The sequence below is a fragment of the Urocitellus parryii genome, chromosome 5 (genome assembly GCF_045843805.1).
Source record: "Urocitellus parryii isolate mUroPar1 chromosome 5, mUroPar1.hap1, whole genome shotgun sequence".
NCBI classification, from domain to species: Eukaryota; Metazoa; Chordata; class Mammalia; order Rodentia; family Sciuridae; genus Urocitellus; species Urocitellus parryii.
The window spans coordinates 9467216-9489543 of NC_135535.1; the positions used below are offsets into that span (position 1 = coordinate 9467216).

Below are 22328 nucleotides of genomic sequence, written 5' to 3' on the forward strand. Positions count from 1 at the left end.
CGCCAATGCCCCATGCGCCCCCACCCCCACCCTGAGAAAAATGCTGACTGACCCCCACAGGAAGTCCCTCCTCCGGAATTCCCTCCTACCGCACTTCCCCAACCAATGGGAACTCTCCAGGAGTCCCTCAGCAGGCCAAGGTAGACAGCATGGGGCTAATATCCGTAAGAATGCAGATCTTAACATAATCCTATCATCTCAATGGCTTGCTGGCTTCACCTATCAACCAAAAATGCCATGCATCATACTACTTGGCTATGGCTCTTAGCAGTGGTGCTAAGCAACTCATTGAGACCTTGTCTCTAAATAAAATACAAAATAGGGCTGGGGATGTGTCTTCGTGGTCTCAAGTGCCCCTGAGTTCAATCTCTAGTTCCCCTCTCCAAAAAAACAAAAAGACTGGTGCACTGGTCTACCAATGCTTAAAACTAAACACTTGGAGACCAAAGTCAAGAAAGTAAAAGGGCCAAGGAAAAAGCAGCCAACATTTTGACCCTTGCCCTCTAACGTCAGCCAAGACCCAGAGAACAACAGGACCCCTGTCTGGGCCCTCCAAATCCAGTAAGTCACCTGATCTGCAGGACCCTAGAGAACAGGGAGCCAATCAATGCACATTCTGCAAAGAGGAGGGTCATTGGAGAGGGAAATGTCCCTAATGCTTCCAAGGGAAGCTACAAAGGGTCATCAAGACCCTAACCCATGCTGGCAGGTGGCACCACTGTTAGAGGAAAGCTAAAGGAACCAGGAGCCTTCACACATGTCCCCAAGAGTGTTCTCTGAGCAATCTCAGCAGACTCTGAAGAATGGATAGGAACAAGGTCATTTTTGACCAACTTGGTCTTAAACACCTGGCAGGAGCGTGGAGTCTGAGCACAGGGAAATAAAATGTGGTTGTTGTTGTTAATGTAACTTAAGATGGACACTCAGCCCTACTAAGGTAAGTAAAGCTGGGGGCTGGAGAGGAAGGTTGCTGTGTGGGAGTGCCCAATCATAATGATCACCAAGGACTCCAGGGTTACTTTGAGCCTGATCTCATAGACCTACAAACCTTCCTGACCTTTACTGATGAACTTGGTCTGTTTGTCACTATGATAATGAGCTGCTGTCTTTGTGGTTTTTCAGAGAGGAGCTGAAATACTAATTGTTTTTGTGTTGTTTACAAAAAAGTAATGCTTTGCTGCCGTTTGTCTTGGCAGGATCCCTGCCCTAGGCGTGCCTTGTCCAGTCACCTGCCACCGGCCACTGTGGACCTCTGGACTTCTCTGATGCTGTCCTTCACGGTCCACGCCCCACCCGATAGAGAACAAGGACTTCAGGCCACTTCCCCCAGCTCGGCCTGTTTCAGCAGGAAGCAGTTTGGAGATGCCGTTTGCCCGTTTTTCCATAGCAATGGCATGTGGAGTTGACCGTGGGGAATGGTACAGTGTCCACTTTATGCTTTAGCGTAGCCCTTGCTGCTCTGCCACTGCAACTTATTTTTAGAATGACATGTTTCTTTCTGGTCCTCTCTCCCTGTCCTCCCTAATCTCTCCTCATCCCCCATCTCAGGGGAAGCAGGATTTCCTTCTTCCCCATTGTCGGCAGATTCATCTCTCCTTGAACCCACCATTGGAACAAAGTAATCCAGACTTTGGGGGATGGCACCAGAAGATCTCAGAAAGGTCTCCTAAATTAGGCCAGATGCAGAGGCTGGCTCAGGAGGCGGAGGCAGCGGGATCGCGAGTTCAAAGCCAGCCTCAGCTACTGCAAGGCATGAAACCACTCAGTGAGACCCTGTCTCTCAATAAAATATGAAATAGGGCTGGGGATGGGGCTCGGTGTTCGAGTGCCCCCGAGTTCAATCCCTTGTACCCCTCCCTTCAAAAAAAAAAAGATCTCCCAAATTAAAGGTGAGTGACACCTCCAACAGAGAACACATGGAATGTAGCTTTTGATTTCCTCTATAAAAGCCCGCTGTCCCTGCCGATGGGCAGAATGACAGCCTCTGGGACAGGAGTCCCCTGTGATTCTTCTTTGCTAGCAAAGCAATAAACCTCCTTTCTTCTTTTTCTCAAAACCTTGTCCTCATTATTGGATTGGCCCTGGGGACAAGGAACAAGCTTTCGCTAACAAGAGTGCCCACTCTCTCCCTGGAGAGTGTCCCTTTTCCCTCTTTCCCATCCCTTCTAATAAACTCAAGCCCGTTCCTTTGGGTGACATGTCTGAAATATCTGACTTTATTGCAAGAATCAGGGTGAAGCGGTGGGGCTTTGCATGCCTCAGTTTCCCAGGAAGCTCCGGCCCTCTCACATCTGGACCTTTCTGTTAGACTTGAGTGTTCATCCAGGGCTGCCACCTTGCTAAATTGCTGAGGCTGAGGCTGGCTTTGAACTCGTGATCCTCCTGCCTGTCACCTGAGCTGCTGGGATGACAGGCGTGCACCAATGCGCCCAGTTTAACATGACCCATTCTTTTGAACATTCCAGACATCTCAAATAACCAGCCAAACAAAAATTTCACACTGACACAAATGGTAGAATCTGAGATATCTAATGATTATTTGGGTTAGGATTAAACCCAGGGGTGGTTAACCACTGAGCCACGTCCCCAGCCCCCCCCCCCTTTTTTTAAAAATTTTTATTTTGAGCTCTGATCTTACTAAGTTGTTTGGGGCCTCACTAAGTTGTTGAGGGTGACCTTGAATTTGCCCCTCCTGCTGCCTCCTGAGCTCCTGGGATGACAGGTGTGTGCTTGGCTAAAGATTGATTCTTTTTGTTGGTACTAGGGATTGAACTCAGGGACACTCAACCACTGAGCCACATCCCCAGCCCTATTTGTATTTCTTTTTTTTTAATAATGGGACTAACTCTTTTTTTAAAGTTATTTTATATGTTTAGTTGTTGATGGACCTTTATTTTATTCATTTACTTATAAGTGGTGCTGAGAATCAAACCCAGTGCCTCACGCTCACCAGGCAAGTGCTCTACCACTGAGCCCCAGCCCCAGCCCCTTATTTTGTATTTTATTAGAGACAGGGTCTCCTAGAGTTTCTTAGCCCCTGGCTTTTGTTGACCTGGCTTTGAACTTGCAATCCTCCTGCCTCAGCCTCCGAGCCACTGGGATTATAGGTGTGAGCCACCGTGCCTGGCTTAATGATGGATTCTTTACAGAGATACACAAACCAGAGAGATTTAAACTGAACCTTTTGTCACCTGACTGAGTCTCTTCAAGTAATAATATTTCTTTATGGCATTAGGGACTATAAAGTCTCTCTGTTAGAGATTTTTTTGAAACTTGATATATTTCCTCAGTTTTATGCACTGTTAAAAGAGGTGTGACCTGAGGCACACCGAGATTTTAAAAAGTTTAGCTTGTGAGCGGCAATTGGCTAAGCAGGAACCGCCAAATGGAAAGAGGTTCAGTATCGCAATGACAAGGTGACAAGGGGCGGTATTTATGGGTAAATGTGAAAGCAAAATAGAGGAAATATTTGCTTGGTTTTGATTTTGCTGTTGTAGTTCACCTGGTTGGAAAATTCACGTAATCATATGTTATTTGTCTACTTATGATTGGCTGAGGGGATGTTTTTATTTCAGTCTAACATAAGCATTTGCCAAAAATGACCCACGTCATGTTCTGCTGAGGCTTGCTCTCTTTGTGGGGTGTTATCCTTGCCATCTGCATTTATTCAGGTCTGTTACCCGGGTTTATTTCTTGTCCCTTGGCTTTATTTATATCTTTTCCCATATAAATGATTTAGATTTTATTTAACCAAACAGGTCTGTATTTTCTTGGGTGGTCTCTGGAGTCTCTATTTTGAACACATCCTCTGGATTTTCTTCTAAGAGTTTAATTTTTTTATGTTGAAATTCATGATTCATCTTGCATTGATATTGATTTTTTTTTTTGTGGTGCTGAGGATTGAACCCAAGGCCTTGTGCGTGCAAGGCAAGCACTCTACCAACTGAGCTATATCCCCAGCCCTCACATTGATTTTTGCATATGACATATTAATTTTCTTCCAGAAGGATAGTTGTGTCTGTACCATTTATTAAGCAATCTGTAACTATCCCAATAAATTACAGGGGCAATTTTGCTGAATTTAAAATTCTTTTATTATTTTTTTAATTTTGGGGGAGGTACCAGGAATTGAACTCAGGGGCACTCCACCACTGAGCCCATCCCCAGCCCTATTTTGTATTTTATTTAGAGACAGGGTCTCACTGAGTTGCTTAGTGCCTTGTTGTTGCTGAGGCTGGCTTTGAACTCACGATCCTCCTGCCTCAGCCTCCCAGGTTACTGGGATTACAGGTGTGCAGCTCCATAATGTTTTCCACAGTGGCTGCACTAGTTCACATTCCTACCAGCAGGACGTGACTGGAACTAGCAGTTCCAATTCTCCAGGTTCTCACCCACGTTATACTCTACTTTGTTTGGACAGTGGTATCCTCATGCGTGTGAGGTGCTTTTGTGGATCTGACTTACATTTGAGAATCACTTTCCTAACCTCAATCCCAGCCAGTACTTCAAACCCAGCCTCTCTCTCAGCCTGAGACTTTGCCATTAGCTGTTTTACAGCCACCACCTCAGGTTATTCAGGAGCAAGGGAATTTACTACCTGAGCGGAAGGAGTTTCCTTTAGAGACTGTCAAGCTTCCTGAAGTGCCAGTAGAGCCAATCTTGAGGGCACATTCAGAAAGCAAAAGCAAAACCAAAACTAGAAGCAGAAGTAGAGGTCGAGCTAGAAATAAAACAAGCAAGAGCAGAAGTCGAAGCAGCAGCAGTAGTAGTACTAGTAGCAGTTCAACCAGCAGCAGCAGTGGAAGCAGTTCCAGCAGTGGCAGTAGTAGTAGTCGAAGCAGTTCCAGTAGTAGCTCCAGTACAAGTGGTAGCAGCAGCAGAGATAGTAGCAGCAGCACTACTAGTAGTAGTGAGAGTAGAAGTCGGAGTAGGGGCCGAGGGCATAATAGAGATAGAAAGCACAGAAGGAGCGTGGATCGGAAGCGAAGGGATACTTCAGGGCTAGAGAGAAGTCACAAATCTTCAAAAGGTGGTAGTAGTAGAGATACAAAAGGATCAAAGGATAAGAATTCCCTGTCCGACAGAAAGAGGTCTATATCAGAGAGTAGTCGATCAGGCAAAAGATCTTCAAGAAGTGAAAGAGACCGAAAATCAGACAGGAAAGACAAAAGGCGTTAATGGAAGAAGCCAGGCTTTCTTAGCCTGTTCTTTGCAGCAGAAGATTTCTTGATGAGTAAAAGGATTACCTTTCCTTGTAAGGAGGATGCTGCCTTAAACATTGCATGTTGTAAAAAATCTTTTTGGAAAATACAGACTGTTTGTTTACCAGACATTCTTGTACTTTTTGCATAATTTTGTAAGAGTTATTTATCAAAATTATGTGAGGTTCCAAAATATGTAAAATAATAATAATAAAAAAAGATTAACAAAAAAAAAAAAAAGAGAATCACTTTCCATGCTTGTTGGTCGGTGGTACGTTTTCTATGGGAATATCTCTTCAGGTCCTCTATCCATTTTCTAATTAGATGACATTTTTGTTTTAAGGTGTCTGAATGCTTTATATAAACTGGATATCAACGCTGATCGTCAATGATTCGCACTGATTTTATCTCATCCCATTCACTCTATTATTTCCTTTGCTGCACCGAATTTTTGAGAATGTAGTAGCCTCCTGTTTTAGTCAGCTTTTTCACTGCTGAGACTAAAGGAACTGACCAGAACAATTTTAAAAGAAGAAAAGTTTATTTGTTCATTCCCGGTTTCAGAGGTCTCAGTCCGTGGAAGGCCGGCTCCATCCCCCCAGCCTCAAGGTGAAGCGGAACATCATGGCAGAGACTTCCCTTGCCAGATACAACTGTATACCTAAAGCCATGCCCCAATTCCCGCTCCTCCAGCCACACCCCACCACTCCATGCACAGATTGGGTTAAGACTTTCACAACCCAATCATTTCTCCTCTGAACCTCTGGCCTTGTCTGACATGTGGGCTTCCTGGGGGACACCACACTTAATTCATTGCACCCCATTTCTCTACGTGTGTCACCTTTGCCTTTGGTTTCATATCCAAGAAATCGTTGCCTGATTGAGTGTGACAAAATTTTCCCTTATGCTTTCTTCGAGGGATTTTATAGCTTTGCGTCTTATGTATTGGTCTTTAGTCCACTTAAGTTAATTTTTTTTATTTTTTATTTTTTAGTTCTCGGCGGACACAACATCTCTGTTTGTATGTGGTGCTGAGGATCGAACCCGGGCCGCACGCATGCCAGGTGAGCGCGCTACCGCTTGAGCCACATCCCCAGCCCCCCATTTAAGTTAATTTTTAAAGTTATTTTTTTGCATTTAGGGGATGGGAAGGGTCTAACTTCATTACTCTGGATGTGAATATCCAGCCTCACCACACCATTTGCTGAAGAGGCTTTCCTTCCCGCTCTGGGTGGTTTTCCCAGCACTGTGCAGGTTGGGAAGGTCATTTAACCATCAACAGGGACATTTATTTCTGGAATCTCTGTTCTATTCCGTTGGTTTCTGTGTCTGTCCTTATGCCAACCCAATCACACTGTCTTGAGCTCTCAATATGTTCTGAAGTCAGGAAGTGTGAGGGCTCCAGCTTTGTTCTTTTTCAAGATTATTTTGGGAATTTAGCGGGGTGGGGGCTCCCTTCATATTCCATATGAATTTTGAGATTTTTTTCTTTTTTTCCTACTTTTGCAAAAAAATACCATTGGAATTTTGATAAGGATTTCATTAGATATGTAGATTACTTTGGGAAGTCTTGATATTTTAACAATATTAAGTTTTCTGGTTCATGGGCACAGATGAGGCTTTCCGTTTATGTCTTCAGTTTCTTTCCGAAGAGTTTTATAGTTCTCTGGGTATAGACCTTTCCTCTCTGTGTTAGTCAGTTTTTCACTGTGGTGACGAAGGGACCCAAGAAGAACTTAGAGCCGGGCATGGTGGCACACGCCTGTAATCCCAGCGGCTCGGGAGGCTGAGACAGGAGGATCACAAGTTCAAAGCCAGCCTCGGCAATGGCGAGGCATTAAGCCAGCAAGTCAGGGGACCCTGTCTTTAAATAAAATGCAAAATAGGGCTGGAGATGTGGCTCAGTGGTTGAGTGCCCTTGAGTTCAATCCCCAGTACAAAAAAAAAAAAAAAGAAATTTGAGTAGGAGAGTAGAGAAAGCTTATTTTGGTTCAGCTTTCTGGGGCTCAGTCCACGGTCGGCTGCTTCCATCACTGTGAGCTCTAGGTGAGTCCAGCATCCTGGCGGAAGACCATGGCAGAGGAGAACTGCTCAGCTCCTAGCAGCCAGGAAGCAGAGAAGTGGAGGTGCAGGGAGATGCTCCCCTCCAGGGCATGCCCAGTGACCCACCTCCTTCAGCCGTGCCCACCTGCCGACGGTCACCACTCAGTCTTCAAGCTAGGACGGACTGATCAGCCACAGTTCTTATAACCTGATCATTTTCCCTCTGACTATTTCTGATTAACAGGGGAAATTTTGGGGGACACCTCATATCCAAACCGTCACTTCTGCTGCTGGTCCCCAAAGCTCATACTCATCCCACAGTGCAAAACGAAGTGGGTCATCTCCAAAGTCTCAAGAGTTCCAGCACTGCCCCAGAGTTCAAGTCCAAAGTCCCCCAGGAGACTTGAAAACGCGTAGCTGTGAGTCCCTGAGACCAACACAGAACGGCAGAGGGTAAACACCTCCTTCCAAAGAGTAGAAACAGAGGCACAGAGAGAAGGGATGGGACACGGCCAGACCCAAACACAGCTGGGCAGACATTTCCTGTAGAGCCACGTCCAGCGTCTGTGGCACGTGCTGGCAGGCAGTGATCTCCAGGGGGCTCCAGCAGCCCTGCCCTTTGGCCTTGCTGGCGTGAGACCCCTTGCCTCTCTCTGCCTGGTGCTCTCTGCAGCCAGCAGTTCTCTTCAGGGCATCTCTTTGTTCCTGGGGTCTTCACCCAGCTTCAGCTTCGTCTTCTCAGATTCACACGTTGCCTCCCAGGGGACGACCGCGGGGATCTGACCCTGCTGCACTTTGCCTGGCCCCAGGCCTTCCTCTGAAGTGTCAGTAGAAGCCTCCAGCACCCTGAAGAACCTACCCACAGCTCCAGCAGGAGACAGGCCTCCCAGGACCTCAGCTATGATGGCCTCTGAGTTCCTGGCAGGTGAGCCCAAGGGACAGAGTCCTGGGAAACAACTCTGGACACCCCGGGGCAAACAGGGCACCTCCATGGCTTTCATTTCTTTTTTGGTACAGGGTTGTACTCAGGGATGCTTAACCACTGAATCACACCCCCAGCCCTTTTTATTTTGAGACAGGGTCTTGCTCAGTTGCTTAGGGCCTCACTAAGTTGCTGAGGTTGACTTTGAACTTGCGATCCTCCTGCCTCAGCCTCCCAAGACGCTGGGATTACAGGTGCGTGCCACCGTGCCTGTCCTATATCTTATTTTTTAATTGTTCCTTCGTGTTGTTACATTAAGCCCTTCTTTACCACGTTGGATGCCTTAAACACCACATGGAATAATAGTGCCACTCTTGCTTTCTTCTTAAATTTTAATTTGCCTGGTATCTCTCTGTTCATTCCTTTATCTTCAGCTGCTATTTCTCTTCTTTTTATAGATGTTTCTTATTAAACAACAAGGAAGAATTTGTTCTGTTCGCATTTAGTGTGGTACACTCGATTTTCCCCTTTCATCCCGTGCCATGTTCATTATTTATTGCAACTTACTTCCTCTCTGCTTTTCCTTTCTGGAGGGGTGTTCACAGTGGAGGTCACCGAGGCAGAGGTTCTGGGTGGTGTCCTGTGTCCAGGTGTGGGCAGTGCGTGTGGAACCAGAGAAACTGTGCTGTCTTCAGACCAGCTTTGCAACAGAGCTTTAGGCTCCTTCCTGACTTTGCAGCCTTGGAATGTCATCTTCTGTCTTCTGGATTATCACTGAGCCACCCAGCATCTTTTTTGGGGGGGGATGGGGTGTACTGGGGATTGAACTCAGGGGCACCCGACCACTGAGCCACATCCCCAGCCCTAGTTTATATTTTATTTAGAAACAGGGTCTCACTGAGCTGCTTAGCACCTCGCTTTTGCTGAGGCTGGCTTTGAATTCACGATGCTCCTGCCTCAGCCTCCTGAGCTGCTGGGATCCTTGGTGTGTACCAGTGCACCCGACTCAACCAACATCTTTTTAATTAAATTTTTGTTTTGTTTTCTTTTAATTGGCCGGAGTTGCTGCTTGTTGCTCTGACCAAGAAGCCTGAATAAGGCAATTCCAAAATGGTTTGGCTTTCATTTTTTAAAATCAACTCAAAAAATAAAATAAAATAATAAAATCAACTCTACCGAGCGCCTACCTGTGCTCAGTAGTTTTCATCTATTCATTTAGACAAGTGATTAGAGCCCGAGAAGGGACAGAGGACACTTGGACCACAAAATGACCCAACTATCCCACACTTTTCAGGGAATTCTCCGAACATTTCCCCGTTGGTGATGGAGAACAGATATAGCCCCATCCCCTCCTTAAAAAATAACCCATTTTTTACAGACTTTAAAATGACCTTGAGTATTTTAATCATAAAATTAGACACCCACTTATAACACAAACACATGAAGGGGGAAAGCCAGGCCTTCTGGACTTGTGGGGCGTGGTACTTCCTCCCAAAGGCCACCAGCGCAGGTCCGCCATGCTCTCTGCTCTCAGAGTCCGTCTTATTGCGGAGGGTGATGCGGGTCAAAGCTGCAGGTTTCTGAAGTTAGCTGTCAGATCCTGCAGACTCAAGACTGCTGAGAGAGAAGAAATCGGGATGTGCCAGTGGGTGAGAAGCGCCCGTGAGGAAGAGGAGCATGGAGGTGACTGTGCTCCAGGGACGAGGGACAAGGCCACAGGGGCCTGGAGAGGCGCAGAGAGGAGGCCATAGAGCGGGGGCCGCAGAGAGGGGGCCGGAGCATCTGAGAAAAGGGAGACCAGGAAGAACTGGGAGAGGGTGTCTAGAGAAAAGAGACGTGGGGGCTGTAGGGAGAGAGGAGGAGGAAGAGAGTACCTGAGCAGCATGGGTGGGGACAGGAGGTGGCACAGGTGGCAGTGACAGGTGGCAACCCCAGGATGCGATTGAGGCGATTTTGTATGCTTTGGCTGCGATGCTCCAGCCCGTCCCAGAGCTCAGGCTCAAAGGGACATCCCCCGTGGTTCACAAACTTGACCCAGCAGTGGGTGAACTCTGAAATGTAGTGGGGAGCCGCCGCCTGGGGACAGGTCCCTTCCTGCCCCACCCTCCGCTCCCGGGCATCTCCTGTCCCCAGGATCCTCCTTCCAGGAGGCGTCAAATCTTGGGCTTTGCAGGGGCTTCCTTCCTGCCCAGTCCCTCTTCTGTCCACCTGCCCGGCCCCTGTGGCGGTCCCCTGTTCCTGTGGACACGCCCCTGTCCACTGACAGCCCGGTCCCTCCTTCCTACCTCGGAGACTCATGACCCTGATCTGCACCCCGGATCGCCACAGGAGCCGCAGCCCCTCCTGGAAACTCCAGAACCAGTGGAAGTAGAGGCGGGAGGTGAAGAGCCTCAGCCGCACGTGGGGGTGGCTTCGTGTGAGCGCCACCAGCTCCTGGGCGCAGTCGGGGCAGGGGCTCCAGGTGAGGTAGCAGGTGACTTCGTAGTTCTGGCTCTGGTCCAGGTCCAAGGAACGGATCTTCTTTATGAAGCGAATCTCCGCGTGGTGACCCTTCTGGAGGGGGGACCCCGGCACAAAGAAGGAGGGTTCGATGTCACCTGACTGGGGCCGGGATGGGGCTATGGGGCTGAGTCTCGTCCACCTTCTAGTGTGGAGGCTTGTCCAGCAGAGTCATGGCTCCCCTTCCACTCACCCACAAACCCAACACCCCAAGTCCCACGAGGATCCCCGCGCCCCGAGGGGAGGGGTCGGCAGACAGACCCCACCCCCACGGCACAGTCAAGCCTCTCCTTGGGACTTTTGCTCAAGAGTGACCAAAGGACACTGTGTTTCAGCCCAGGAGCCTCAGGAGCAGGTGGGAGGGGAAGCGCCCAGGGCTGGTGGGCCACCAAGGAGCCTGGCGGAGCTCAGCTCTGGGGCAAGGACTCTGCTTCCTCCAGAGCAGCGAGCGGAGACCGGGCCGCCCAAGCGCGTTCTCCTGGGGGGAAGGAAGAGCGCTCTGGGGTACAGGCCTCTGGCAAGTCCAGGGCTGGGACCCAGCCAAGGTCACCGGGTGCGGGGGAGTTCAAGGGCAGTTCAGGACCATCCCCCAGGCTCCAGGCTCCTGGGAGGCTCCAGGCTCCTGGGAGGCAACTCTCCCGGCCCCCTGAGCTCGAGCCCCCTGAGCCCGAGGCACCGCCCGGCACCTTGTTTTGAAAGTAGTCCTGGTCACACGGGGAGCCCTGGAGCCGCAGCTGGTAGCACAGGTAGGTCTTCCTGCGGTGGTAGGGCCAGGGCGCCCGGTGCTGGTTGTTAAACTGCAGGTGGAACGTTTCCTTCTTTAGCAGCTTCATGACCCTCCGTGCAACAAGGAGGCACCAGGAGCCGGGAGCTTCCTCTGGTCACCTGCGCTGGGCGCAGATAGCCTCTGCCTTCAGGAATCAACTCCGTGGTGCCTGGGTCCCTGAGGGAGTGAGAGAGGAGCAGGGCCACCAGGAGCTATGGCAGTGGGTGGCTTCTCCCTCTGACCGTGCCCAGTGCCTCCCCTCCACTCTCACAGTCCAGCCTTGGGGCCGTCCTCTGGGGACACCCCATCCATGTCACCTTTCTGCCTGGGCTGGGTGGGGCATCCCTCCTAACTGGGATCTGTGTCACACACCTCTGTCTGGGACTCCCCCGCCTCCCGAGTTTCCCAGGCCTCTGGACCCCAACCTTCCAAAGCCTGAACCTTCCTCTCTGGGAAGGGACGGAAACCTAGAAACCCGCCTTTCCTCTAACTCCGGGCTCTCTGCTCTGCTCGGGAACATGGATCACAGTCCTGTGTCACCAAGAACCCAGAGGCAAGACCCAGACAAACGGTTACTAAGGGACAGTCTGACAGAGGCTTTCAGTGGGAGGACTGACTTACCCTTCTCTCTCTCTCCCTATTTGTGATTACACTCTTTAGAGGATTCGATTTTCTCCCTCACTTTTCCCCCTTCTTAACTTCATATTGCAAAGTGCCCTGGTGAGTGTGGGTTCTGTGTGGGGGCGGGAGTGGGTGGCACAGGAAGCAGGAGAGAGGTTTTCTATAGCCAGATAGAAATGACATAGAAATGGGGACCTCGGAGAATGGGGTCCTGCCATCCCAGATTAAAACCCAGGGCTGGGACTGGGGATGTGGCTCAAGCGGTAGCGCGCTCGCCTGGCATGCATGCGGCCCAGGTTCGATCCTCAGCACCACATACCAACAAAGATGTTGTGTCCGCCAAAAACTAAAAAGTAAACATTAAAAAATTCTCTCTCTCTCTCTCTCTCTCTCTTAAAAAAAAGAAAAAGAAAAGAAAAACGAAAAAAAAAAAAAAAAAACCCAGGGCTAACAGTGCCAGACTGGAAGGCCCCCCTCAGGTGCCCTGCTTCCTGGGGCTGCCCCGGCTTCCTAATGACCCTGACACTAGTCAACCCAGAGAGCTGCTTGGAACCCGAGCAGTTGTATTGTTTTAAGGAACAAGTACAGGACGAACTCAGGACGTCAAACACACTGACCATCCCATCGGGGGAATGAGAGATTAAAACCATGCACCCTCTACGGAGTCAGAGACCGGTCAGGGGAAACCTGCCAGGGAGAGGTCGTTCTCCAGCAAAAGAGCGTAGAAAACCCTCCAGACCGAGAGCCACCAACAGGGCCCTCTCTGGTCTCCTCTCTTGCTCTGGGAGCTTTCCTTGCTGGCTTCTAATAAATCTGCTCCTGAGTTCTCACCCTCTGCCACCTGCACTCTTTATTCTTTGGGTGCATGACAGAAGAACCCTCCAGTGCTCACAGACCCTGGGTCACGCTGGGGATCAAACCCAGCGCCGCGCGCACACCAGGCAAGTGTCCTACCACTGAACCGCAGCCCTCCTGGATTCTCTCTGGTATGTGGACAGAAGTGGGGGCCTGGCTACCCACCACTGCGAGGCCCCTGAAGGTGTGCTCGGGCCAGAGCCCCACACACCACAAGGGCATCATGACTGAGCGGATGTCTGTCTTGACAGCTGCTCAGGAATCTCAAAGGACACTCAGCTCCGTCTTCCCGGACGTTCTGATGTTGCCCTAGGCAAATGCAACGTGGCTGACCATCCAGGTGGGCTCAGGTGATCATGGACCCTCAGAAACCGGGTCTGGACCCAGAATTCAGGGTGCTGGTCCTTAAGGCACAGACCACAGGTGCAAATGATGTCCACTTCCTGTGGCTGCCTGGCCAGCCCTCTTCTCCTGGGGTATTTCCCACAATCTCAAGAAGACACTGCTTCCTGCACCAGTGACCAAACCCCTGCGAGCATCTGGGATGCTAATTAACAATGCCACTCACTCACGTCATCAGCGGAAACCTGGTTTTGACACCTCTTATGCCCATTAGGAAGGCTTCGGTGGATTCAGATGAAGAGCTAAAGAGGTGACACCATTGCTGGGCTGTGGCCTTGGATAAGTAAGTGGCCAGTCTGCCCCACATCAGGTGACGGGCGACTTGCGGCCTCTCCGTCACCAGCCCGATCACAGCCTGTGCTGCCCTGTGGTCTGGGACTTTCCACCTTGGCCCCCAGCTCCCGCGCTCTGGGAACCCTCCAGCCTGCCCGCTCAAGGCTCAAGTATTCCGACACAATTTTAGACAGTCACACTCTTAACAGCAAATCAAGAACCTTGGCCTTGAAGAGCTAAAAGAACAGGTTTGCCAGAAGCAAACTAGAATTGGTTTTAAGAGCAATCTGCCTCTCCTCTCCCAGTGGCCCCATCTTCCTTCTGGGAAACCATGGCGCTTCCGGTCTTGGTGGGGGCTTTCCTCCACACAGCTCCATGGCAAAACGGGGTCAGTCTGTCCAGTAAAACTCCCAAAGGTGCTCTGTAGCTGCCTCCAAGGTTAGCTCAATCATTCCGCCACTGCGGGCGGACAGAGGGCTGTGCTGGGCCCAGGAAGCACAGGAAGTGGGGGGGCCTCAGGGGGCTTCTAGTGTGAGGCTCCAGGGGCAGAGAACTGGGTGCTCTGGTTCCAGTTCCTCTGCTAAGGCCTCCGGAAAGTCCCTGTCTGGGACTCCTACACATGGCCTTCCCGCCTCGGTCACCAGGCGAGAGGGCCCTGGGGTGCTTCCCCTCCCCCCTGCCCACCCCTCCCCTCTCAGGCCCCCTCACCTCCTGATCCTGGAGTGTGCCCGCAGCCCCCAGGACAGGCTTGTCCCAGGTGGCTCTGCTGTCGCCTCCGACACTGGGCTCTCTTTTCCTGTTAAGGGGCCCTGGCTTTGGAAGCCCCCAATGGATCTGGTCAGGAGTGACCTCCCAGGGCCATCTGGGTGCCAGCCCCACCTCTTCCTGGTTTGGTGGGAGGGCCTAGGGTGGCTTAGCTTCCTCAGGCTCAGACACCTTCTCTCTGCCCCCGGCTGGCTGCCCTGCGGTGAAGACAGGCCTTTGTGAGAGGACCCGGGGGTTGCAAAGGGAAAGAGAAAGTGGTCCCCGACAGGGGCAGGGGGCCGACACCCCTCCCTGGGGGCCAGGCAGTCTGGGTCCAGACCTGGCCCAGCACTGTCCCTGGTTGGCACATCCGTCCTGTGGCCCGTTCAGCTTCCCAGCAGGACTCTGTACTTGTGTTGTAGGGACAGAGGAGGCAAGGCACCGAAGACAGCAGGAAACACTTTTATTTGGCTGCAGCCAGGTTCAGAGGGCACAGCTTTTGCTGTAACCAGTCAATCCCCCGAACCAGGGAGTTTCAGAGTTTTATCCCCAGTGTGTAAGGGGAGGGCTCAGAAGCTCACAGTCTGCAGAAGTTCACATCAAAGCAGCTTTTTCTTTCACTGTTCTGGGCAAGTTAACCCTTCAAGGACCACACCCGAGAAGGGGAGAGCTTCTTCTCCCCTTTCTGTCCTCCCCCTGCCCGCTGTTACCATGGGCCCAGTTGTAACTTATCTTAAAATGTAGACATCTCTGTGAAGCCCAGCTCAAGGCCAGAGGCCTGGTTTGCACATTTCTACAAAGTACTATACTGGATACGATTGTGAAAACTAGTCAGGGGTGTCCAGCACCTGGAGTGCTGGTATCTTCTCGGCCAGTGGCCAAGTCAACAGGGCGACACGAAAATAGGAAGTTTATCTACATTGGACTCTGCTGCAGAGACTCTTTTGCTGACAGACCCAAAATCAGCCATGGTGAAGAGGGCTTTTCTGAGGAGCAAGGGGGTGCCACTTCACTTGATGCAGACAGGGTGGGAGGTTGGGATATAGGGTTTCATCTCCTGCCCCAAGGAAGCCAAGTGTGGAAAGATCCTGGGCCCCGTCCTCTACCCCAGCCCTCCAATAGCATCAGCGGGGGAAAATCAGGCTCTGACCATGATCTCTCCAAGGAGGTCTTAAGCACAGAGAGGCTTAGATCCTCTCTTGAGATCACACAGCAAACAAACAGCAGAGTGGAGTGCAGGCCAGGTCTTCCTTGCCACTGCTCCCCCCCCCCAACTAGCTGCAAGGAGAGGAGTGGGGGAGTGGCACAAAGGGAGGGCAGCTGCCACCCTGCCCTCCCTTGAATCCCAGGCCCGGGATTCAAGGACCTGGACTTCATGTGTTCTGGAAGCTCTGCCTGCTTGGCACACTGAGCCAGGATTCTCGGGTAAGAAACAGCAAAATGGAACAACAACAACAAAAAAAAACCAAAAAACCAAAAAACCCCAAACTCAAGAGCATGTTGTGAAAGCTGAATCCTGAGCAAGGAGGACCTGCTCCCCCCTCACCACCTGCTCTTCTCACACCCCCTGTAGCCCCAGGCCCCAGGCAACAGGAGCTTGGGTTTGAAGGGTCACAAGAACTGTGTCCCCTCCACTTTGTCAGTCCTAAGGTCCTGGGGCTGAGGCAGGAGCTCAGGGTAAGCTGGAGAGAGCTGGCAGGAAGCCCCACCCCCTCCTCCTGGTCCTCCTTCAAGACAAAAAGGAAAGTCTCCAACAGGGGTCCCAGGGACCCCAGACCCTCATTTAAATACATCTACATGTTAAAAGACGGGGGTGGGGTGGGGGGTGGTGGGGTGGAGGGGCAGCAACCTGCCCGGGTAGAATCAACACAACAAATAATCCTGACTGACCCTCTCTTTGCCAATGGTGCTGACTTCTGTCCTGTGTGAGCTGAAGGGTCCCCTGAGCTGGTGACAAGATCACAGCTGGAGGAAGATTCCAGAATGAGCTGGGCCTTTCCAGGAAAAGAGATCTCATCTGCACAATAGGGTGTTTGTCAGTGTCGGGCAGCTGAGCCGCCCCCTGATTTGATGCTGGACACAGGAACTCTGGCTGCGCGTCTTGGTAGGAAAGTGGTCGGGCAGGAGAGCAAGTCCTGGGGGCAGCTGCTCTCTAGGGGGCGGAGGCTTGGGAGTGGAGCTGTGTTTAGGCGCTTTTCCAAGGTGTGCTTCTCTGTCCTAAGAGAGCCCTTTAACTCCAAGGCAGGCAGAGGAAGGCGTGGTCAGAGGGTCACCTGGAGCCAAAGCTCTTTTTTAAAAATATTTATTTTTAGCACTAGTTGCTCACAATACTTTCATTTTATTCATCTTTAAGTGGTGCCAAGGATCGAACCCAGGGCCTCCTCGCATGTGCTTAGGCGAGCACTCCACCACTGAGCCCCAGCCCCAGCCCCAAAGTTGTTTTTTATGATGTGATGAGGGTGAACTGCTGTCTCTGTTCAGAGACCACATGGGGGCTGGAGGAGAACACAAGTTCAGGGGCCTGGGAACCGGCCACTGGGATGGTACTCAACAGTTTTTACCTTTTTCTGCACTGGGCATTGAACCCAGGGGGTCTCACTGAGTTGCTGAGGCTGGGATTCCAGGTGCCCCCCACCCTTCCAGCAGTTTTGATTGTCCTGGGAGAGTCATGGCAAAAGCATCTGGCCGTGCCGATGCCCTGGTCTCTGGTCAGGTCGTTGAAGTGGGTGGGCAAGGCACACACCAAGCTTTCAACTCCTAAGCATTAAGGAGAGAAGAGGGGAGAATCAAACACAGACACCACCTTTTGATGGCTGTTCAACCCCAGAGCTGCAAAGGCCCCAGCAGGTTTTCTGATTCCAAAGAAAACCCCCCAGGAGCGGGTCTAACATTTTATTCTCCGTGCTCCTGGCGGCAGCCGCTGGGAGAGGACTGAGGGCTGCCCTGAGGCGAGGAGCAGGGGTGTCTGCCGGAAGGGTGGCCTGCCCACTGCACCCGGGCTTTCTTCAGATGTTTTGGGGGTACACCGTTTACTTTGCAGCCAAGGTCTTTCTGTTTTGATCCCCACCTGAAGATTGGAGGTAGGGGAAGGCCGCCTCCGGCATCCTGGGGTGGTTCTGGGTTCCCCTTCAGGAATCTCAAGCCTGACTGGAGTCTGCACCAGGCCCGGCGTGAAGGGCCAGCAGTGCACTGGCCCTGGGTCCCCACACTGGTCTCTAACCACCTCAGGCTGAGGAGTGGGCTGGAAGGAAAAGGAGCGGAGCCGCCACCCATGTGCAGTGGCGCACACCTACAAGCCCAGCAGCTGGGGAGGTTTAGGCAGGAGGATCACCAGCCTCAGCAAAAGCAAGGCACTAAGCCACTCAGTGAGACCCTGTCTCTAAATAAAATACAAGATAGGGCTGGGGGTGTGGGTCAGGGGTTAGGGGTTAGAGTGTCCCTGAGTTCAATTACCCCAGACCAAAAACAAAAAGGAGTGGGGTGGGGAGGCCTTTCCCTGGAGAACACTCTTATCTGAGGGGCCATGCTGGGTTGGAGCAGGCCACCGGAGGCCTCTATCCACTGCCCTCAGGGGCCCCACCCAGGGAGCCCGGCAGCATGGGAGGAAAGACCACGCCCGTGGGGGTACAGCGGGGAGTGGCCGCCGTGGCCATCTTAAGCCAGGGAGAGCTCAGAAGGAGGCTGGCTGGTCTTGGGCTTCCAGCCTCCAACTGTGAGAGAGCACACTGTGGGGCTACGTAGCTGGCTGACAGCATCTTATTATGGAATCCAAGTCATTTTACTCCAGGAGCTCATCCTCTGAGAAATCGAGTCAGCCTCGAAGGGGGTCCATCCCACCTGGCGGTGACTGTGTGGTTCAGACCATCAGGGACAAAAGGACAGGAGTTCCCTGGCCTTACTCCACCCTTCCGGTCCCACTAACATCCCCCCACCCCCATGGATGACACCAAGATGCCTCCATGATTTTCCACAGGGAAGAAAATCCTAAGAATGTTTACCACACTCTCGGCCAGTGGGATAGCAGCCCCCAGGCCACCCGGGCTGCTCCATCCGAGGGCTGTCCCTTCCTCTGCTCGGGACCCAGGCTGAGTTTTCTCTCCCTCAATGTTGTTCTTTCTGGAGCTGAAGCCCCTCTCCTTCGCCCAGTTAGAGCCTGGCCTGGTCTCTCTTTTTCTTTCTTTTATTTTATTTATTTATTTATTTTTATTTTTAAAATTTTTTTTTAAAGAGAGAGTGAGAGAGGAGAGAGAGAGAGAGAGAGAGAATTTTTAATATTTATTTTTTAGTTCTCGGCGGACACAACACCCTTGCTGGCATGTGGTGCTCAGGATCGAACCTGGGTCGCACGCATGCCAGGCGAGCGCGCTACCGCTTGAGCCACATCCCCAGCCCCTATTTATTTTTTTTTAAACCAGGAATTAAATAAACCCAGAGGCGCTTGACTGCGAAGCCACATCCCCACCCTTTTATTTTATTTTATTTATTTTTTAATTTTTATTTTTTGACAGAGCCCTGCTAAATTGCTGAGGCTGCCTTTGAACTCAATCCTCCTACCTCAGCCTCCGAGTCGCCCGGATTACCGGCGTGCCCCACTGCACCTGGCCAGACCGGGCCGGGTTTCATTTTCATTGTCACTGAGTCAGAAGTTCCGGTGGCAGGTACCATCCTGATGGGGGAGGGGCCCTGCGGATGCGGGAGGTGGCAGCCACCCAGGCAGCCCCAGAGGGGAGGGGAGTCTGGTCCCCTGGGGAGGGCCAGAGGAGGCCGGGGAAACAGCCATGGAAGTAGCACAAGGAGGCCCCTCATGGGAGAATCTTCTGCAGCTTCTTGACCTGGAAGTGGTAATTTCTAATCAGGTTCTTCCAAGGCCGGAATGGCCGTCCGTCGTAGGGGTGCACAAAGTTCTCCCAACAGTGCTCAAACTCTGTGAGGGAGGAGAGGAGGGGCAGTCAGAGCCCTGCAGCCTGCTCCCCACCCCCAGGCTGCCCCAGCACCGGCTCCCTGTGTCCCCTCCCACTGCTTTGGAGACCAGGCCTGGCCTGACCCTCATCCTGGTTCCTTGGGCCACCCTGACCCTCTGCTCCTCACCTCTGAGGGACATGATTTCCACCCTGGCTCCTTCCCGCTGCAGGGCGCGAAGCCCCTCTTGGTATGAGTGCTTCCAGAAGTAATAGAGGCGGGCGGCATAGATGGTCAAGCTCAAGTTGGAGTGGCTGGCCAGGAAGGCGGCCACCTGCTGTGCACAGTCAGAGCAGGGACTCCAGGAGATGAACCAGGTGATCTGTAAGTGCTGGTCGCGGAGCTGCAGGAGGTAGTCGTGCAGCCAGTAGAGGAAGCACAGCTCGGCGTGCAGGCGGGTCTCCGGGAAGACCTGGGGGTGGGGGAGGCGAAGCCCCGGTGGAGGAGGGGCGGGGCGGGGCTGTGGCTTTTCATCCATTCTCTCCGTCGCTCCCCTTCTCCCCTTTTGAATTTATTCACTCTCCCAGCTCCCAGGTGGCCCTGGGCCAGCATGCCTAGCCCTGCTCTGGCCAGGTCGGGGGAGGGCACCAAGCTGCACCACCCCACGGGGAGGAGCCACTGGCCACAGGTGGGTACGGAGCACTTGTGACTCATCTGAATTCGAGACCCTGGGCCCTGCATATTGCAAAAATGAAAAAGTACGTCATCCTGGGAAGAGTTTTATGGGTTGAAATGCTGTTAGGCATATTGGACTAAATGAATTCCGCCCATTCCTGACCACTTGGTGGACTGTGGGCATTGGAAGAGTTTAAATGAGAGACATGATCCATTCGCCTTCCATTGGGTAGCTGGGCTGCAGAGCAGGCCTGCCCACCCCAAAGGGCTCCCTGCCCTCCAAACGCTTGGGACAGCTGAGCACCGAGCACCGGTGGCAGGCCGGCAGGTGTGTGGAGGGGATGTGACTGCTCTGGGTAGGGGCTGCAGGGGTGGCACTGGATCTAGCAATGGCCGGTTCTGGTCATGGCTGCCATATGGGGGCCCAGGGAGGCCCTTGCTCTGAGTGGGCTGGGGGCAGGCAGGGGCAGGCACAGCGCCCAGTGTGTGGTAACAGGTCCTCTCTGTGCAGGGGTCAGGGGTATGGCAGCCCCACAGACATGAGGGCCCGATAAGACGCTGGGGAGCTGGGGTTGGGGCTCAGAGATGTGCGAGGCCCTGGGTTCGATCCTCAGCACCACATAAATAAATAAAATAAAGGTACTGTGTCCACCTACAATTAAAAAGTAAATGTTAAAAAAGAAGACTCTGGGGGCTCAGGGCCCCAACCTGCTAGATGTCCTATCCTCAGGACTGTTAGACACGCGGAGCCTCAGGACAAGGTTTGCCTGTAGACTGCTGAAGAAGGCCTCTGGGGGAGTCAGACGCCTTTGTGTGTCAGGCCACAGGACAGGAGTCCCAACTCTGGCTTTTTACTGATCTCCTCTGCGTTCTCAACTGGAGTGGCTCCTGTCTACCATGTGAGAGGAGTCTGGCCGATACCTGGGTTTTAAAGACCCCTCTGTGAATGGGGACAGTTGAGTCACGCTCCTCTCTATCCACCTGGTAGCACAGGAAGGTGTTGTTCCGGCCCAGGGCCCAGCGAAGGTTCCGGAAGTGGAAGAGGAATGTCTTTCGATATAAACGCCTGATCTTGTTTCTGGAGGCAAGAAAGGAGACACCGAGCGAACCCCAAGTTGCTCTAAGCTGCTGTCCACTGAGCCGGTTCCCTGGGTCCCCCTAGGTGCTCCCCAATCCTCTGCAGCTCTGAGAACTTCCGCCATGGAGGGCCTGTTGGACCCACCCGGGGTCCCAGCTCTGATCCTTCCAGTGGGACGCCCCCCCACCCTGCCCACTCAACCCCCAACCCGAAAGAAAAAGACCAAACCCCCTCACCCCAAGTGTGAGCTTTGAACGTCTCGCCTCTGTTCATTCCTGACTCACACTGTGCATGCTGTCTTTGTTTTGTTCTGTTTTTAAATCAGGGGACCACCTGAAGTCTCGGGCACAAGCCACGGTTCTGCAATTTCTCCTCATCTTTCATTCTTGTGTCCCCCGTCATCTGGGTGGTTCAGCTCTAAGAGGTCTCATCTCTGCGGTTGGGGGTGTGCTTGGGGACCCTGGACAGTCCCTCTTGGGCTCAGTGGAGGTGACTCCTTCAGTCTCAGAGCTCCCTCCTCCCCCTCCCTCTCCTGAGACTTCAGGCTGACAGCTGCACGGGCTTGAGCACAACTGCGGGTTCCTTCCATCAGTTTGCGTTGGGTTCTGATTGATAACAAGACTGGCAAACCGTGGAGCCAGGCTGCCCGCACAGGGCAGGAGGGGCAGCCAGGGGGCACTTTCAGACAGCTGCAAAGAAAGGGCCACGGGGCTGGGGGAGGGGGAGGAGGGTGGCACATTCAGAAGCTGCCATGGGCCCCCTCCAAACCGGCAAAGACCCCGGGGGGTGCTGTGGAGGAGCCTGGAGAGAGAGAACTCAGGCCTGGGTGGGGGAGAGACCAGGAGAGAAGCACTATGGGGCCGGGAGGGGGACCCCAGGAAAGGAGGTGCTGCAGAGGGGGCCGGTGGGCAGAAGGGCCAGCGGTACCTGATGTCTGGGGCTGGGTTGTAGCATCCCAGGCAGGCCCCGGGTCTCTGGTTCTGGGGCTCCATTTCCTGATTTCAGGGCCTTTGCTTTGGCAGCCCCCTGATCGATCAGTGAGTGACCTCCAGGGCCATCTGAGTGCCGGCCCCACCTTCTTCCTGGTTTGGCACCGGAATGGGAGGGCCTAGGGTGGGTTTTCTGCCTCAGGCTCAGACACCTTCTCTCCTTCCCTCTGCCCCCCGCTGGGCAGAGCAGGACACCGCCCCTAGATGAAGACCGGCCCCTCGGCCGCAGGACCACAGGAAGCGCAAAGGGAAAGAGAAAGTAACTGATCCCAGAGCGGGAGGAGGGCGTGGGCCCTGGAGAGGGAGCAGGGCAGACGCCCCCCCTGCAGGCTGGACAGTCTGGGTCTCGCTCATCCGGGTC

General features: G+C 52.6%; 1 protein-coding gene across 1 annotated transcript; it reads right to left on the bottom strand.

Annotated features, from left to right (window-relative positions):
* Window positions 1-9659: 9659 nt before the first annotated feature.
* LOC113198659 (DNA dC->dU-editing enzyme APOBEC3-like) lies at window positions 9660-22128 on the bottom strand. The gene is made up of 8 exons (XM_026411494.2): window positions 21906-22128; window positions 20822-20978; window positions 19415-19697; window positions 19136-19250; window positions 11352-11502; window positions 10452-10719; window positions 10041-10217; window positions 9660-9783 (listed from the first exon to the last, which is right to left on the bottom strand). Exons 1-8 carry the CDS (start codon window positions 21968-21970, stop codon window positions 9731-9733), a joined length of 1269 nt encoding a protein of 422 aa, XP_026267279.1. The 5' UTR covers window positions 21971-22128; the 3' UTR covers window positions 9660-9730.
* Window positions 22129-22328: the final 200 nt, after the last annotated feature.

Coding starts and splice junctions, on each gene's coding strand:
- LOC113198659 (XM_026411494.2), bottom strand. CDS start 21,970: ATGGAGCCCCAGAACCAGAGACCCGGGGCCTGCCTGGGATGCTACAAC. Junction 19,698..20,821: donor GAGGGGTCTTTAAAACCCAG/GTATCGGCCAGA, acceptor CCCCACCCCCAG/GTCTTCCCGGAGACCCGCCT. Junction 10,720..11,351: donor AGGACTACTTTCAAAACAAG/GTGCCGGGCGGT, acceptor TCCCCCCTCCAG/AAGGGTCACCACGCGGAGAT.